The sequence below is a fragment of the Mauremys reevesii genome, linkage group 12 (genome assembly GCF_016161935.1).
Source record: "Mauremys reevesii isolate NIE-2019 linkage group 12, ASM1616193v1, whole genome shotgun sequence".
Lineage (NCBI taxonomy): Eukaryota > Metazoa > Chordata > Testudines > Geoemydidae > Mauremys > Mauremys reevesii.
The window spans coordinates 15,879,860-15,897,309 of NC_052634.1; the positions used below are offsets into that span (position 1 = coordinate 15,879,860).

Below are 17,450 nucleotides of genomic sequence, written 5' to 3' on the forward strand. Positions count from 1 at the left end.
GCTCCTTGCCGGGATTCATGAGCTTTTGCTCCTCTTGGCACCTTACAATCAAGGATCTCATAACATTTTGGGAATTTAATGCTCTGCCTCTCGGGGTGCTGCTGGGGCCTGCTCCCGAGGGCATTCAGGGGAGGATCGCTACAGACAATAACAAGACACTGGCTGTAAAAACACATGCTGTGGCAGGATATTTGTTTTCCACCGCCGCCAAGCCCAGCAGTGCCAATGAACTTCAGTCCAAACGGCACCAAAGCATTTTGCAACCCCACTGGGGGGGGAGGGGATTAAAATTCTACACACAGGGACCATTTTAAGTAACGTTGGAATGCAGCCACCTCTGGGGTGGAATGTGACATCCATATAACAGCATACAACAGTTTGGGATGGGAAGTGAAGAAAGGGACACTGGAAGGGCTATGGAGGTAGGCAGAATGATTAGCCAAATTGGAATTTGACCAGAAAAATGAGGCCTTGAAGAAACAGGAGGGTGGGATTAAGATAAAGCACTCTAAGAGCCATATGAACAGCCTCTAACATGGATGTTCTTAGTCTCCCAGCTGTTAAGGATTTCACTCTACATGCAGGAGTTGGAAGACAATAGGCTGTGGAACCAAATCGGTTAATTCCTGTTCCCAGGATGAGCAGAGCCTAGAAAAGAGCGAGTGCCTTTTGGAGCTTGGAGAGGTTAGACACAGGGGACAGGCGGATGTATCACAGGCTCTGATGGAGAGAGAGCCTATTTCGGCTATGGGAACAAGGAGTGAATGGCTCTGAGGGGTGAAGTGGGATATGGAGCCTTTCACCTCACATCAGCAGGCTGAATTTGGCCCATAGTAGCAGTAGCTGGACACAGCAATTATCTGAGATCTGTATATGGGTTGTGGGATACACAGAAGCTGTTAATCTCTGGGGCGGATGAGCCAGCACCAGAGACCTCGAGAGACGTCAGGGACACCAGGCAGGTAGAAAGGGCGTGTTTGAGTACAGTCTGCTGCCAGCCCTGTGCTGCAACCTCCATCACCGAGCAGGGGCACGCGTTTTCTCCTGCAGCTAATGGGGTGATTGGGTCAACAGCTGGGAGGAGGGGAGAGGGGGATTCAGGAGTCAAACCCAACAGGAAGCGTCGCCCAGTGAGTAGAGCAGGGGCCTGGATTCTATTCCCAGCTCAGACACCAACATACGGCATGGCCCATGGCTAGTCGCTTCTCTCCATACCTCAGTTTCCACATCAGAATCCTGAGCTAACAAGCTGTCAGGCTGCAGAGCTCCTAGATGCTCACGGGCGCGGACAGTGTGTTACGGATCTGGGGAGGAGAGGAGGTGGGACCCACCTGCTGGGTGGTTAGTTCCAAGCTCTCAGACAATGTTCCTCTCGAGGATCTGCTCCCCAGAGACGAACCTTTTGAAGGAGAACTTCTCCAGGTCGATGGTCTTGAACTTGCCTTCCACAATGAGCTCGGCCACAGCCCTGCCCGCTGCCGGCGAATGCTGCAACCCGTGCCCGCTGAACCCCGTGATGAAGAACAGGTTCTCCACCAGCGGGTGTCGGCCCAGCACGGCGTTCTGGTCAAACGTGTTGTAGTCGTAGTAGCCAGCCCAGGCACTCTTCACCTGCCCAAAGAACACACACTCAGGGCCCTCCACCAGGAAACCCCCCTCACCCTGGCACTGACTCCCTGTGCTGGCAGCCTCAGCAGGGAAACCCAGAAATGAACAGACCAACCAAACTCACCTCTCACGCCTGAGGAGTGTCTCATGGGGAGGGCTGCGTGAGGGGGAAGCTTGCTCTGCGTTGTTCTGAGGACAGAGGCCTCCCACCCCCAGGGCTGTCGCTTTAAGCAGCTCCCCCCTCTCCTCTCACCTGGCCCATCATCCCCACCCATCCTGATACCGCTGCAGGGATATGAGCTGCTGTAGCTCTGCCAACACTGCCGTGCTACCCATCAGATCACATCAGCAAACCTTCCCCTTCCCCAGGGTTCTCCGAGCCAGGATGGGGGGAGGGAGGGAGAGACGTTCACGTCCTCATCCTCTTTTCTCAAGGTGAACAAGCACAGGGATGGGCAGGCCCATTACCTTCAGGGACTCAAACGCTGGCACCCGACGGGCCAGACAGGGCCAGACCTTCTCCTGGAAGAAATCATGATCGACTTCTAGGTCTTGGATGTCTGGCTCTTCCTCCTGGGGGTGGGACGAGAGCGAGGCTTTGTACCCCAAGCAGACAGCGACCCACGGCCCTGGTGCCAGAGCTCAGCAGGGAGCTACCTGTTAGCAGCCTGAGCTGGGAGAGGCTGCTCGAGAGCAGGCATTCAGGGGGCAGCTCAGACGGTAGCACCGTTTTGCATGGCAGCATGATGGAGCTGCACTTTGGTGCTGTAACAGCACAAGTGCTGGCTGTGGGCTGACAGAGCCCAGTCTAGGGGAGCAGGTCACTGTCCGGGGTTGCTGGTGGGAGCGGGGGCTGGTTCCATTCTGCTCCTGTGAAGCTCCAGGGCTGAGAGCTCCCAAGGGACCGTGGCGGGGGTGTGTGTGTAAAATGGTACGCACTTGAGATTGGGATCCCGTAAGGATGGGGTGGATGCATCTGCTCCCGAGGCTGGAGACAAGCCGCCAAGCCCCATGAAAAATTCCCCCACTCTAAAAGGGACCGATTATATGTGCTCAAGGGCCATGTCTGACAGCACAGGAGCACAGCAGCTCAGTCAGTGGGGGGAGACTCGGATCTGCCAAAACCCGTTTTCATTACACGGTCTCCCTCCTGAGTCCTTTCCCTCCTAGGACAGAGTGCTCCCTGCAGGTCATCAACACTACTCCAATCAGCCAGAGAGGGCATTGGCAAGCAATAAAAGCACTCCATTGAACTGAACCCAGGCTGCCTGATGGTGTGGGCTGCCCGCTGCCGTGGGGGTTTCGGGGAGGGGCACAGTGCATCACGGCTTGTCCTGACTGCGCCCGCGGTCTGAAGTCACTAAATCCAGTTCACCCATATCTATAAGGTTATCGCTCCCCTACTGCCCCCTCCCACCCCAGTTGCGGGGCTGTCACTCCCCCGCTGAGCCCTCCCCGCTTCCCCCCTTTACAAGACCCCGACCAACTCACCTCTGCCGGGCTGAGGCTTCCCAAGTAGTTGCCTCCCAGGCCTTCCCGGCGGAAATAAACCCCTGTGGTGTCAACCAGCATGGGACAGTCCAGGCCGGGCCCATCGGGACAGTGCCACACAAAGATGTACCTGGGGGTAGTGGGGGTGGGGTCAATTGGCTAAGGGACTGAATGCCAAAGCCCCTCCTCTTCCCGGGGTTCAGCCAGAGCAGACACAGGGAAGACGTTTCTGGAGGGTGTGAGCAGTTTGGGGCAGGGGCTGCCTTTTGATCAGCCTCCTGGAGAGCTCCAGGCACTATGCCAGCGCTTGCCCAAATCAGGCAATCAGAATCCAACCTCCCAGTCCTTCCCAATTTCCAGGGCTCCTGCTCGTCCACCTTCCCAGAGCGACAGAACCGAGCACAGGGTATTTCTCGCCCACCTACATTCCCCTAGCACAGCGCAGTCGCCCTGCGGGAACGCACCTCGTTTCACAGCTTAACCTAGTCACGGTAGTGCTGCAGCTTCACTTGGCCCAACCAGCTACGCTCCTCCCCAGACCACCCCCTTACGGGCGACACTGAAGCCCCCGGAAAAGGAATCAAACCTGACCGTGCAAATCAACGCCCACGCCTCACAGAGCCCGACCTCCCAGGGCGTCAGCCTGCAGAGCCCCCCTCTGATCCTGTGCCACCTCTCCCGCTCCAGGCTAGTTCTACCATTGGCCCACGCCATGTTATTTAACCTGCACCTTTTCCTGGGCTCCACTGGCAGCTCGATCCCTTCTTGGGTGTCGGGTGGCCCGATCCCAACACTGGCCATCTCGGCCAGCTTCTGTGACCAGGGACCAGCTGCATTGACCACCAAGGCGCACTCCACCGGCTGGTACTCCAAACTGTTGGGCATTTGGACCTGGACGGCACAAGAGGGAGAGCAGTGAGCTTAACAGACCCCCAAGAGCCCTGGGTGCCAGATGCCCCAGGAAGCCTTTCCAGGCAGCCTGCAGGCAGAGCAACAGGGCTACACTGGAGGGGGTGTCATGGAATAAAGAGGGGAACTGCCCCCCCGAATTACCCTGCACTGGAAACAGATGTTGGGGAGCCACTGCTTCATGGGGCAGAGCAGGAGAAGGAGGAGGGCAGGAGTGGCTGTGCATAGGGTGCTAGAGAGCAGGAAGCGGTGAGGAGAGACAAAGATGGTCTTTTGCTGTAATCACGAGAACCCAGTTCTCTTCCTGGCTCCACCACTGACTCAGAACATGGTCTTGGGTGAGTCCCATCATCACTCTGTGCCTCACTTTCCCCATCCGTTAAAGTGAGATAATATTAGTGATTTACCTCACTGTGGGGGGGAGTGGGGAGAAAATGAAGCAAAGAGGGAGCATCACACAATGAGTCCATGGCAGAGGTGGGAGTAGAACCTGGAATCCCACCTCCTGTGGAGACCCACTGCCTAGGTTCTCAGACTAGGAGGTATTGCTGTGTTGGTACCCTGGCTCCCATGGACACATGGCCCCACACAAAGGAGAAGAAAGCTTTTTCAGTTATGGGGTGTGTTCGGATTTCAAGACCAGAAGGACCAGCTATTATCCAGTCTGACCTCCAGTGTAGCACAGGCCAGGGGCTTCCGCCCAGCGACTTCTGCACCGGGCCCAAGTGACTTGCAGTTGAGCTACAGTGGAGCTTTTTGGAAGACAGCCAGTCTCAGTCTGAAAAACTCCAAGTAATGGTGAACCCACCACGTCCCTCAAGGAGCTGTTCTAATGGCCAATTACCCTCACTGTTAAACTATCCCCTGGTCAGGGTTCCCTGTACGACCCCAGCTCAGCCCCCTAGTGCGCATGTCTTAGGATAGCACCATTCAGTACATGAACTGATAGTTTTCTTCCACACAGATGATCAGCAGGATCAAGCCCAAGACCCAGCACAGATCTCTCCTGTCTGAGCTACGACACTACCAGTAGGACCAGACCACTGGGGGATTACTTACGCGGACATGCTTAATACGGGAGAAGGTCAGCTCCCCTTCAGGCGTCATTACTTCTATGGAGGAGACGGTAAAGGCTGGGAAAGAGAAACAGAAAAAACATGCAGCAAACAGCAATTTGCTCACTCCCTTCAAATACCTCTGACGATCTGGGTCGCTCTGCAGCAGGCACAACTGGGTAGCCGGCACAGCTTGTAAGTAACACACAAAGACGAGCTCTCCCATCACTGCTAGAGAATAGCCTACAGTCCCTTGGCTAGCACACAAGGCGTATTCCAATAAGCCATTCAAACTAAAATCTCTAACAGCTGTTCATTTGTTTTCAGTACATTTCATGATCCCTGCTCTGTCTCTGTGTTCGCTCACTGATCCGTAACGTACAGCGATCGGTAACGGGCAGGCACACAGCTCACGAGGGAGTCACAGACACTAGACAGGTTACTGAGAAATTTAACTTGTGCTAAACCACCCAAGACCAAGGCTACATCAGAGATATTGTATGCTAGATGCTGTGTGCACTAAATATACTTAGCTTTCATACAGTGCTGGTCAGCCACAGATCTCAAAACGCTTTACAAAGGTAGGTAACTGTCCTTAGCCTCATGTTACAGACGGAGAAATAAAGACACAGACATTAAGTGACTTGCCCAAAGTCACTTAGTGATATTGTGGCAGAGCTAGGAATAGACCTTATGCCCCCTGACTCCCAGCTCTGCCCTTATTCCATTAATCCCCATCTGCTCATTTACCCATTCCACAGTACTTCATATACACAGCCATGGAATTTAACATCGAATTGCAGACATCAGAAATGGACTGTCCCATGTGGTACAGGCCTGCATTGTTCCTTACAGGAGATACTCTCCAATGCTGCTTCTACTATAATTTGAAAAGAGCAGATGATGAAAGTGACTAGAAAAAAGTTTGGCAGGTTTGTCGGTTTATTTTTTTAATTAAATGTTTGGCAGGTAAAAAGCCTTTGGTTCCAAGCCCTGAGCTCAGAGCTCTGTTTCTCCAGCGACAGCTGATGGAATCCCTGGTTTCCAAAGCAGGGCACAGAGTTACATTCCATGCACTGCTTTAGAGTCTGTGACATCCCCACTAAGCGGCGACAGGGGAAACAGAACCCTGGACTCCAATCTGGGCCAACAAATGATATTAATTTTCCATTGTTTCTAAAATACATTTCCAGAATGGACACCTACACATTTTTGTTTCCGATTCAAGGTCTTAAGTAGTTTTGGCAGCTATTTATTTCATTTTATCAGCTGTATTAATTTTCCCATCTTATTTTAAAGATAGCAGCACAGCAACACCTTGGACCAGCTGAGCAACCCCGAGTACTCTGCTAGATCTGTACCAAATCCCTAATGCTACTACTTGCAATCCTACATGCTCCTTGGAGGTCTCCCATCCAAGTAATAACCAGATCCAATTCTGCTTAGCTTGGAGAATCTCAGCACATGGTATTGTGACAACCCTGGGGTGGGGGGCAGGGTGTCAATACTACTTCAGCTTCAGTGAGAGGGGCTCACTTACATGTCACTTCTCCGAAGCACTGATAGACACCCATGGACATTGCTTTTCTCCTGAAGGCATTGAGGAGGGACCAAGGATCAAACCAACCCTCATTTTCTAGGCCTAAAGAAAGAAGAAATGGACACATGGAAGAGCAGGCATGAACGAAGCAACCATTCAACCATACAAGCTCCCAAAATGTAGGATGCCTGCAAAGCACAGCCCCAATTCTACAGATACTTGTGCTCACACTTAACGCTATGCATGAAAGGTTCCACTGAAGTCAACAGAATTAGTCATAGAATATCAGGGTTGGAAGGGACCCTCAGGAGGTCATCTAGTCCAACCCCCAAAGGTAAGTGTGCGCATAAATACCCGTGCGTTTAGCAGATGCACTATGCAGACAAGTATGTATTATTATCCCTATTTTATAGAGGAGCTGAGGTAACTAGGCCAGCTAGGGTTTGTTGCTGCTTAAGGTATCAATTTTTTTCTTTAATATACAGGTATCATTCAGCAACAGACAAGAATTTAATGTATAGTTAAGTATCAGAGGGGTAGCCGTGTTAGTCTGGTTCTGTAAAAGCAGCAAAGAATCCTGTGGCACCTTATAGACTAACAGACGCTTTGCAGCATGAGCTTTCGTGGGTGAATACCCACTTCATCGGATGCACTTCATCCGACGAAGTGGGTATTCACCCACGAAAGCTCATGCTGCAAAACGTGTTAGTCTATAAGGTGCAACAGGATTCTTTGCTAATGTATAGTTACATAAAAGTCACACCAGTTTCCAGCAACAAGCACTTGAATGAAGGGTGAATTCCAACTTCCATTCTACCTCCATATTTGTTTTTCAATCTTGTCAAACAAATTCTCATTGGTCTGACTGGTTCCATTTTTGATCTCATCCAAGAGATGAATTTGTTTGGAGAGTCTGAATGAGATCAGTCCTGTTTCTTCCAAGTCAAGCAGCCAGGAAGATAAAACACCTTCCCGCACATTCCAACTGAGGACTTTATGTTCAGATAACTCAAGTGGGTGAAGCTAGAAATTTTAAACTTGGCTCGATTTATAGACCTCAATGGGGAAGGGAAAACAATTCAAATTGGAAGGAAGTCAGTATGATAATTTTAGAGGCGTGAACGTGTAAAGTCGGCATCGCTACACACATGGATTTGAATTCTATTTCCCCTCCCCAGTCTGATGCGGTGATGCCTTCAGTTAAGTGTTTTCTCCACAGATAGGTCAGAAAAAGTATTGCTGAGTTTCTCCCCTCTATTTCCCCGAGGAAAAAAAACAGGGAAATTAAATACAAAAACCTAATATTAACGTACGGTTGAGAAATCAAGCACCCAAAAGTTACATTTACATGGCCATATTGTACATACATTCTTAATGGTATTCCCGTCTGCCTTGTTAAAAGAAAGCCCTCTTGTACGGTTGGTTTTATTATTAGAGGTGTGCCATGAAACAGACAAGACACATAACAAGCTTGGTTAAATATTTATCAGAAACCTTAATTTTTGGCACTCTCTTACTTTGGACTTTGATTTTTTTAGCCCTAACGTGGCATTTAAGTGTGGTTTTGCACTTAATATCTAAGAGCAGGATTGGCCCTTGTAATGAAAGCTGGTCTTTTCCGCTCCTTCCAAAGTTTCAGAGACATCCGTTACATTTTCTTTTTCATTTCACTTCTCTAAGATTTAGAGAGACTGAAATGCAAAGGGAGTTACAGTTCCCCATGGGGTGGGCAGGGGTCTAGCATTTAGATACCATAGGATGCCACAGCCACACCATCGGTATTTATCCATGGATACTTCTTCTTCAGTTGCGCTGGTGACAGAAGGGAGACCTCAGCTCCTTCGGCCCTGAAAAGCCATTAAATATACATCAGAACATGCTGGTTTTAGTCCCAATACACCTATTGTTAGGAAACACGTGGGAGAAGATCTGGAGAGAATGGAGCATAACCACTAGGAGGGAAAAAAAAAGAAAAAAAGAAACCCAGGATGTTTTCTGTGACTTGAAAGTTTCCTCGCCCCACCCCACCCAGCAGTTCTGCTTCTCTCTCCCCAGATTTCCTCCCCATGCTAATGGTACAAGGCTCCTCATCCCTAAAGCTCTGTGTGTGCTAGGTCTCAGCTGGCTCAAGCCCATCTCTCTTCCTGCTCCTCTTCAGCTGGAGAGCCCCAGTGTGAAGGTCACAGGGGCTGGGCCATCTCAGTAGAAGGCCCCTGGCTACAGAAATCGCTATCCATAGACTCAGACTTTAAGGCCAGAAGGGACCATCGTGATCATCTAGTCTGACCTCCTGCACATTGCAGGCCACAGAATCTCACCCACCCACTCTTGTAATAGACCCCTCACCTCTGGCTGAGTTACTGAAGTCCTCAAGTCATGGTTTAAAGACTTCCAGTGACAGAGAATCCACCATTTACACTAGTTTAAACCAGCAAATGACCCGTGCCCCATGCTGCAAAGGAAGGAGAAAAACTCCCCGGGTCTCTGTCAATTTGACTCGGGGGAAAATTCCTTCCTGACCCCAAATATAGCAATCAGTCAGACCTCAGCTGTTTTGTGGTGTGCAGGAGGCTCGGGGGGGGGGGGGGGAGGAGCGAGGGCACGGCAGGCTCAGGGGAGGGGGAAGGAAGGGGTGAAGTGGGGGGCAGGGCCTGAGGCAGAGCCAGGGGTTGAGCAGTGAGCACCCCCCCAGCACATTGGAAAGTTGGCGCCTGTAGCTCCAGCCCTGGAGTAAGTGCCTATACATATTGTAAATATGCCCAGTGGCTTGTGATGGGATGTTAGATGAGATGTGGGATCTGAGTTACTACAGAAAATTCTTTCACCAGCCAGACGCCCAGGAGTCTTGCCCACATGCTCAGGGTTTGGCTGGTTGCCGTATTTGGGGTTGGGAAGGAGTTTTCCTCTGGGGCGGATTGGCAGAGGCCCTGGGGGGGAGGGTTCGCCTTCCTCAAATCATGGTTTAAAGACTTCAAGGTGCAGAGAATCTTCCACACCCCACGCTGCAGAGGACTTCAATGGCTCAGACACAGGTTTGATACAGGAGTGGGTGGGTGAGATTCTGTGGCCTGCATTGTGCAGGAGGTCAGACTAGATGATCATAATGGTCCCTTCTGACCTTAAAGTCTATGATTCTATGTGGGCAAGACCCACCAGCCAGACACCTGGGAAAGAATTTGCTGCAGTAACTTAGAGGCCCCCCTCTCCCCACAATCTAGTGTCCCATCACCAGCCATTGGAGATATTTGCCGCTAGCAGTTGCAGATCGGCTACATGCCACTGCAGGCAGTCTCATCGTACCACCCCCTCCATAAACGTATCAGGCTCAAGCGTGAAACAAGTTCAGTTTTCTGCCCTCCCTGCTCCCCGTGGTTACCACTGGAAATGGCCAAATCCAGCTACCTTCAAAGGGCCAGGCAAGACCCACCTGTTCTCACAGGATTTGTGACCATCTCGGTTCATTGCCAGGGAGCATAGAATGCCAGTGGGTCAGCACCTTGTGCGACCCAGGGCTGCTCAGTGCCAAGGGTCCAGGACCTCTAGCCAAATCTCACTCTGCGGGAGGGCTGGTGGGGAGTGGGGGCAGGAGAGGAGCTCAGGTGGGGCAAGAGGCTAATGAACAAGCTCCTCCCATCTAAAGATCTGGGCTCTAGCGGCTTTGGTCACATGGGAAAAGGAATAATTTAGTGGCCTCTCTTCCTGGCCTTTAGGGAAGCACCACTGGTTTTCCACCACCTCAGGAGAGGCTCAAGGCTGAGGTTAGCAGGGAGGGGTGCGCAGGCCAGGGTTGGGGTGCAGCAGCAAAGCTGGGTGAGGGGGGGCCCAGATCTCACAGATCATGGGGAAAACCCCAAACTAGAACAGCAAGGGACAGTGATGGCAGCTGCCCCTGCATACAGATGCTGGAGGTTTCACCTCTGCAGAGCTGGAGGGAGTTCAAGACTTCTGAACTGGTGTGGCAATAAAGGCAGTAGCCCCAGTCCTCTGCCCCAGGAGCCCAAGCCTGGCTCTGCGTGGGCTGTTTGCTACAAGGTCGGCTGGCCAATATCAGCTGCTACATCCACAGCCTTGCTTCCCAGCTCCCACTGTTTCACCCACCGAGGGGCTGTACCTCTGAATGCGCACGTTCTCCTCCAACTTGGCAGCTTCATCTTCCGAGGCCAGGAAGAGGTACCCCGAGGGGTTAAACTGAATATCTATGGGTGGCTCATTCAAAACCCCCAAATGCTCCTGGGGACAGAGAGCACCTGTCAACACTCCAGGCACTGGTCTGATTCAGGCAGACGCAGGGGGAGAAGGACCTGGGACCCATTCGAGAGACCATCACTGCATTATCTCCCCATAAAATGGAGGAGCTGCTCTGGTTTGGCAGCCCCCTCAGAGTGACCTGTCCTCCTCTGCTAGAGACATCCCTAGGAACCCCTCAGCTTTTCGCTCTGCCAGAGGGGTCGCTGACAAGCTGCATACTTCCCCTCAGTCTCCCTAGCGACTGACAGCATCACTCACGCACATTTCCCAGCATGTGTCAGCTTGGGAGCGAAGACGAGACTCGAACCCAGGTCCTTTGCGTGGCCACGCAGAGTGTGGCCTGGTTACTGTTTGTTCCGCGCTTCAGCATGCAAAGAACAACAGAAAGCCCGAGGTATTACTGATCATTCTCTTCCAGAAGGGACAGAGGGTCTAATAGCAATCTGAGACACCGGTGTAAATCCAGAGCAACCCCAGATTTACACCAGCGAGCAGCAGACTCAGGCCCACAAGCAGGTACAATCAATGCAGCGATGAATACACTGTCACACACACACGCGGCGCGCAGCTAATTAATGAACCATACTACGCTCCACCTGCAGCCACAGTGACAAGGGGGTTCCGCATGCCTGTAGCTCCCCTAAGCCTCCTGACTCCAAACTCTCTCTAGCACGGAGCTTGCAGGCGTTGAGGCCCCTGGAGAGTCAAGGCCCTAGCGCCTCCCTTCCATCCTGGGCCAGTGTGACGTACGTTGATCGTGCGCAGGAAGAACGCTGAGTAGAGGGACATCTGGATGTTTTCTGGCAAGGAGAACTGCTGCCGAATCCCTCCCGCAGAGAGCACTGTGGAGGCTCGCGAGTACTGTAGGGAAGCCAAAGGGGCAGGGGAAGGATGGTCAGGATGGCAGAGTTACCAGAACAGAAATGAGGCAGCAAGTTTTCAGTTCTTCCCTCTCACAGGCTCTAGTGAAAGGCCCAGGCCCAACAGCCCTGGAGACTGAACTCACCTATTCACGGGGAGAAGAGCCAGAAAAAGTAGCAGTGGCATAAGAATCCCCTGATGCTGCTCTACCAAGGAACCCTGGCAACTCCCTCAAGTGGGCAGAGGGGAGATCGGTTTCCATGGACCGTTCACTCCTGTGTCGGTCTCCTAAGACTATCAACAGGGTGACGTGGGCACTTGCCCTTTGGGAACCGGAGAGGCCACCAAACACCTTGCAGATGGCAACAACTTTTGGTCCCTTCCATCCTGGGCTGGAGTCCAACCACTGACCTGGAGTCTGCATCTCGCATTAGCAAGCCCTGTCCCCACATGCTGTCCCTAGCCCAGCATTTGCCGGGGGTTAGCCTACAGGCTAGGGAGACCCGAAAAGAGCAGGGATGCAGTTACCCCATCATGGGTGGCCAAACGGGTCATTAACGGGTAAAGAAATACGATGGTGAGGAACAAGGATGAACTCACAGATGCAAAGACAAATCATAAGATCACAGGACTGAAAAGGACCTCCTGGGTCACCACAGGCAGCCCCATACAATCTCATTCTTAAATTTATCAAACTCCAATGCAGAGAGAGCAGAGACCAACTGACCCACTGGTGTGTCCTGGCTCTGCCTAAGCAACGTCTTAAAGTAGAACAGCACCTGTATGTTTAACACCATGGAACATGGGAGTCCTTGATCAGAATAAACAGGTTGGAACACCGGAACCCCCTGCATGCTGGTCTCAGAGTCACTACTGGATCACCCAGCCCAACCCTGCTCTCTGCAGGGCCAGCCACTACATTGTTCCCCACCGACCCCTTCTCTAATCAGTCTCTGCAGCCTCCAGCCCTCCCAGAGGGAGCCCATTCCACTGCTCTGGCTGCTAAGAACCTCTCTCTCCCCATAATGCTCAGCCTAAGGTTTTCCATCCTTCACCTTGGGCCATTGCTCCTTGACTCCCCGCATTAGTACTGTTACTCTGCAGCTCTGTATGGGCTCTGATTCTCCTCCCACACTGAGCTGGCTCTTTTCTGGACTAGTCCCAGTCAGCTCCTCTGGTGCAATTGGCCTCACCTTTTACGGATGCAAATCTTCCTTGTGGGGGAGGGAGATCTGGTGCAAGGAGAGGGAAAGGGGGGGTTGGGTCTGCAGTGTAGCCACAGCACTTGGAGTTCGGCTCAATTTCTAAACCCTTGCCTAAACCAGACTCCAGGATGCTGCATATTTTTGTAGCAGCCTCCTCAGAGGTAACTTACCGTTGGGTCCTTCTCAACCACGACCACTCGGAGCGTGTCTCTCTTGGGCTCTAGCGCCTTCAGCCAGTAGGCGACGGACCAGCCCATCACCCCTCCCCCCACGATGACCACATCTGCACGCTCAGGAGGGAGACCCTTTGTGATACGCATGGGGGTCCAATCACTGCCCGGGAGGGCTTCTTTTAACTTCTTGTAGAACTGCAATATGTCCTTCTCCAGGTCTGTAAGGAGAGACGGGACTGTTAGCTGGCTCGCCCTGTTGCAGCATGAGAAATCCAGACAGCGGGAACAATCACCAGGCCAAACAGGGCTATGCAAGCGGCATGCAGGAAGAGTGGGGTGGTGCTAGGCGGAGGGGTAGTGCGTTAGCTGGGCAAGTTCAGTCAAGGCTCAAGAAACACTTCCCTATTCTGTTTTCCATGAACCCTGTGGTAAGGTCATGAGATACCCTAGGCCCAGGCTCTAGTGAGATGCAGATAATGGCACATCTCCCTTCTCCACTGATATAGCCTCTGCCATCCCTAAGACATCCCAACACCGGGATGTTCTGCAGGTGGACGAAGAGTATATGGCTCTGGTTCAACCCACGAAAGTCACAAATGATGATTCTAGGAAGGGGAAAGACTGAAGTGCTCTAACCTCACCTACAACTGAGCCATCAGACCAGGCAGGTGGTGCAAAAAGCCTCAAGGTGCTGCCAGACCCTGACTAGCCCTGGACACAGAAATTGCCACAAGGGCAAGGAATTCTTCCTTCCTTCCTTGTGTGGCAGGAAACTGACTTCCCAGCTTTCAGATGAGGATTTAGCCTCTGACATTCACAGCGCCTCCTGCGGGTTAGACGACTCCACTTCAATCAATCTAGGGCTGAATTCAACTGACACATGGGTCAGCCTGCAGCAGCGTCTCTCATTAACCAAGGCCAATTTGATTTAGTTGGGGATTGGTCCTGCTCTGAGCATGGGGTTGGACTAGATGACCTCCTGAGGTCTCTTCCAACCCTGATATTCTATGATTCTAATATAAACATGTCACACATGTGTATTGTACATTCCACTGGCTTCCAGTTTGGTCCAAAGGTCCTGATGCTAACCTCTAAAGCTCTTAATGGACTGGGATCACCCCAGCCTACAAGAAAGCTACACTCCACAGGAACTCTGCAACTGGAAAGACCCAGATTTAGACTATATGGTGCTGGGAGCAGAGCTGGCTCTGGCTCTGAGACCCAGTGGAATCCCAGTTACAGGACTCCTTGCTTCTTAGGCTCATTTCTCAGTCTGACAGACTTGATCAAAAAGGATCCTTACAGTGCAAATACAATACCAGCACCTCTCGGTCCAGTCTTCAATGGCTCACCAAAGGGCTTTCCCCACTTCCCTTTGGAAGGCCGGGGGAAATAGTTACATTGACTTTTTTCTCTGTTAAGTGGATTCAGTGCAGGTGAAAGACGCTCAATTGACAGCCCTGGAAATCAACTTTTCTGTTCAGGTTCTGCAGGTGCAGCCTGGGCAGTAACAGTACAAGCACATTGCCCAGCCGTTACAGCCTCAGTCTTGCCATGGAGTGACTCCCTGGGGCCAAGAAATTACTCGAGTCCCAGCTCCTCATTCATTCCTTGGCTTCTCTGCTCAGACTGCCAACAAGGGAGACAACAGTGCCAAAGGTGGTGGTGGTTTTGGCAGAGTTTTTTGAGAACCTGCCTGAAACTCAAAAAAAAAACAAAAACACAAACAAAAAAACCCATCTTCTCTGTTATGTCATGTCATTTCCAAGTCATGCTGCAGTTATGATGTGTAGTTTAATTTCTCTGCTGCGTGGGACCCACACAGAGGTTAAGTTAACTTTGAAAGTGCATCAGAACAGCATATACTGAACCCATGGAAACAAGAGAATAAGTTCCAGTCTCCCCAGAGGCCAGTCACTTGTGCATCGTTCCGGGGTGCACTCTATAGGTTCCCCTTCTTGGCATGTGGGTTAGCGATCTAGATCGGCACACATGGTCGTTCAATCCAGTTCCAATGCCAGCCCAGTGTTTAATGTCACTCTTTTCTTATCTCATGGGGCATCACACCCAAAGCTGACACTGGAGCCACTGACTCCTGTGGTGTGACAGACTTGTTAACCTTTTGTAACCCCGATCAATGTCATGTAACTGAGCCCAGGAAATAGAGTTCAGTCTCTTTCCACCACCCCTGCGCATCACATATTCATTGCCACATAAAACATGGATCAAAGTTCACTACCACCACTGGACCTGCACTAGGTTGGAATCTGACCCCCGGGATTTATCTTTAAGAGCTGGATGAATCCCATTTCACAACCTAACTGTCTTTATAAACACGTACAATAATAATACCTAACTTTATATAGCGCAGTGGTTCCCAAACTTTTGTACTGGTGACCCCTTTCACATAGCAAGCCTCTGAGTGCGACTCCCCTTATAAATTAAAAACACTTTTTTATATACTTAACACCATTATTAATGCTGGAAGCAAAGCAGGGCTTGGGGTGGAGGCTGACAGCTTGCAACCCCCACCCCCAAGGTAATAACCTCGCGACTCGCTGAGGGGTCGCAACCCCCAGTTTGAGAACCCCTGATATAGTGCTTTTCATCCACAGAGCTCAAAGCACTTTATAAAGGAAGTCAGTATCATTAGCCTTGTTTTACAGATGGGGAAACTGAGGTACAGATTTGACCAAGGTCACCCCGTAGGCCAATGGCACAGCTAGGAAGTGCACCTCTCTCTTCTGAGTCCCCGTCCAGTGCCTTATCCGCTACATGACTCTTAATGCTAAAATCCAGGGGCTGAATTACCCACTGGAGTGCCACCAATGAGATTGCTAGGATATCCCGGGGAGCAACTTGGCCACAAGAGATGAAAGTTGTAAGGACAATATGAAAGGCGGGTTAATAGTGAACACATCCTATGTGATAAACTCTGACTAACATAGAGAGAGTCTAGGTTGCCTGGCTCCCAGCCGTATGCTTGAGCCATTATAGGAAGCCCCCCTGCCCCCGGCTCCTTACAGCGCAATGAGGCCTTGAGGCAGGCTGGTTAAGGTTTCCAACCCTTATGCAGCAAGTCTCTGGGTACAGCCCACTGGTGCCCTCTCCATCCTTGACAGGGCAAAAGCAGTAGGGGCTCTGAGCAGGTGAGTTCACACCCCAGCCCCAGGCCACGCCCAGCACCTGCTGGGGGTCTCCCGGACCAGGGAGCTGGGGCCATCCTGCGACAGCCAGGCAACAGGATGTAACATCACACTCCAATGCCATGGGAAGCCGGGACCCCCGGGTCCCAGCCCGAGGCCAGACCCCACCGGGATCCCCTCCCCGAGCAAAGCCCCACACCTCCTTCCCGAGCCGAGCTCGGACCCCTCCCCGAGCAAAGCCCCCCACCTCCTTCCCGGGCCCCGAGCCGAGCTCAGACCCCCCCCTTCCCGAGCAAAGCCCCCCGTCTCCTTGCCGGGCCCCGAGCCGAGCTCAGACCCCCCCCCTTCCCGAGCAAAGCCCCCCACCTCCTTCCCGGGCCCCGAGCCGAGCTCGGACCCCCTTCCCGAGCAAAGCCCTCCACCTCCTTCCGGGCCCTGAGCCGAGCTCAGACACCCCCTCCTGAGCAAAGCCCCTCGTCTCCTTGCCGGGCCTCCCCGAGCTCAGACCCCCTCCCCGAGCAAAGCCCCGTCTCCTTGCCGGGCCCCGAGCTCAGAGCCCTCCCCGAGCAAAGCCCCCCGTCTCCTTGCCGGGCCCCGAGCCGAGCTCGGACCCCCCCCCTTCCCGGGCCCCGAGCCGAGCTCGGACCCCCCCTCACCACCTGACCGGCGAAGATGTCCCGGCGCTGGGGGTGGCCGGTGCGGAGCCGGCGGGACGGCGGCGCGGAGCCCGCGGCGGGGTCCGGCAGGGGGCGGGCTCGGAGGAGCCCCAGGGCCCGGTACAGGCGGCCAGCCCGAATCATGTCTGCCAGGCAGGGCAACCCCGCACGCGGACCGCAGACAGGCACCGTGACCGTGACAACCAATGGCCTCCAGCCACACTACTCTACCCCCGGGCAAGCCTCCAATCCGCGCCCCCCATGTTGGCCTTTCCGCATTGGACCACGCCCACGAATAGGACTGACTAGGGAGTCTTACCATAAGGGACCAATCAATGCCGCCACGGCGGGCTCCGCCTCCACGCAGCGCGCGCGGATAGGGCCCTCTGAGCTTCTAGGTCGTACGCATGCGTAGAACGGACCAATCGCGGCCCCACGCTCGGTTCTCCCCTAACGCTAGTAGGAATAGGACAGTACGGTCACTAGATCCCGCCCCCAACACGAAACGGACCAATCACCTTCTCCTTCCGGCCCCACCCCCTGCATTGTGCCCCAGCC

General features: G+C 52.8%; 1 protein-coding gene across 4 annotated transcripts; it reads right to left on the minus strand.

Moving 5' to 3' along the window:
* Nucleotides 1–60: 60 nt before the first annotated feature.
* Nucleotides 61–17,360, minus strand: FOXRED1 (FAD dependent oxidoreductase domain containing 1). Of its 4 annotated transcripts, none has more exons than XM_039496176.1 (11): nucleotides 17,212–17,360; nucleotides 13,088–13,308; nucleotides 11,602–11,712; nucleotides 10,715–10,833; nucleotides 8,356–8,450; nucleotides 6,604–6,705; nucleotides 5,068–5,141; nucleotides 3,830–3,990; nucleotides 3,100–3,229; nucleotides 2,077–2,181; nucleotides 61–1,611 (listed from the first exon to the last, which is right to left on the minus strand). In XM_039496176.1, the coding sequence occupies exons 2-11, from the start codon at nucleotides 13,235–13,237 to the stop codon at nucleotides 1,357–1,359; spliced, it is 1,302 nt and encodes a 433-aa protein (XP_039352110.1). In that variant the 5' UTR covers nucleotides 13,238–13,308; nucleotides 17,212–17,360; the 3' UTR covers nucleotides 61–1,356. The 4 variants fall into 4 exon arrangements, with proteins under 4 accessions (XP_039352110.1, XP_039352112.1, XP_039352109.1 ...); XM_039496178.1 differs by lacking the exon at nucleotides 17,212–17,360 and adding an exon at nucleotides 17,124–17,172; XM_039496175.1 differs by lacking the exon at nucleotides 17,212–17,360 and adding an exon at nucleotides 16,901–17,115.
* Between the last annotated feature and the right edge of the window lie 90 nt (nucleotides 17,361–17,450).

What these genes read in the sequence shown, in the direction of transcription:
- FOXRED1 (XM_039496175.1), bottom strand. Translation starts at nt 17,036, where the DNA reads ATGATTCGGGCTGGCCGCCTGTACCGGGCCCTGGGGCTCCTCCGAGCC. An exon ending in TGGTTGAGAAGGACCCAACG is followed by an intron (nt 11,713 to 13,087) that starts GTAAGTTACCTC and finishes GCTTCCCTACAG; the next exon opens with TACTCGCGAGCCTCCACAGT. An exon ending in CAGCGTTTGAGTCCCTGAAG is followed by an intron (nt 1,612 to 2,076) that starts GTAATGGGCCTG and finishes TTCTTTGGGCAG; the next exon opens with GTGAAGAGTGCCTGGGCTGG.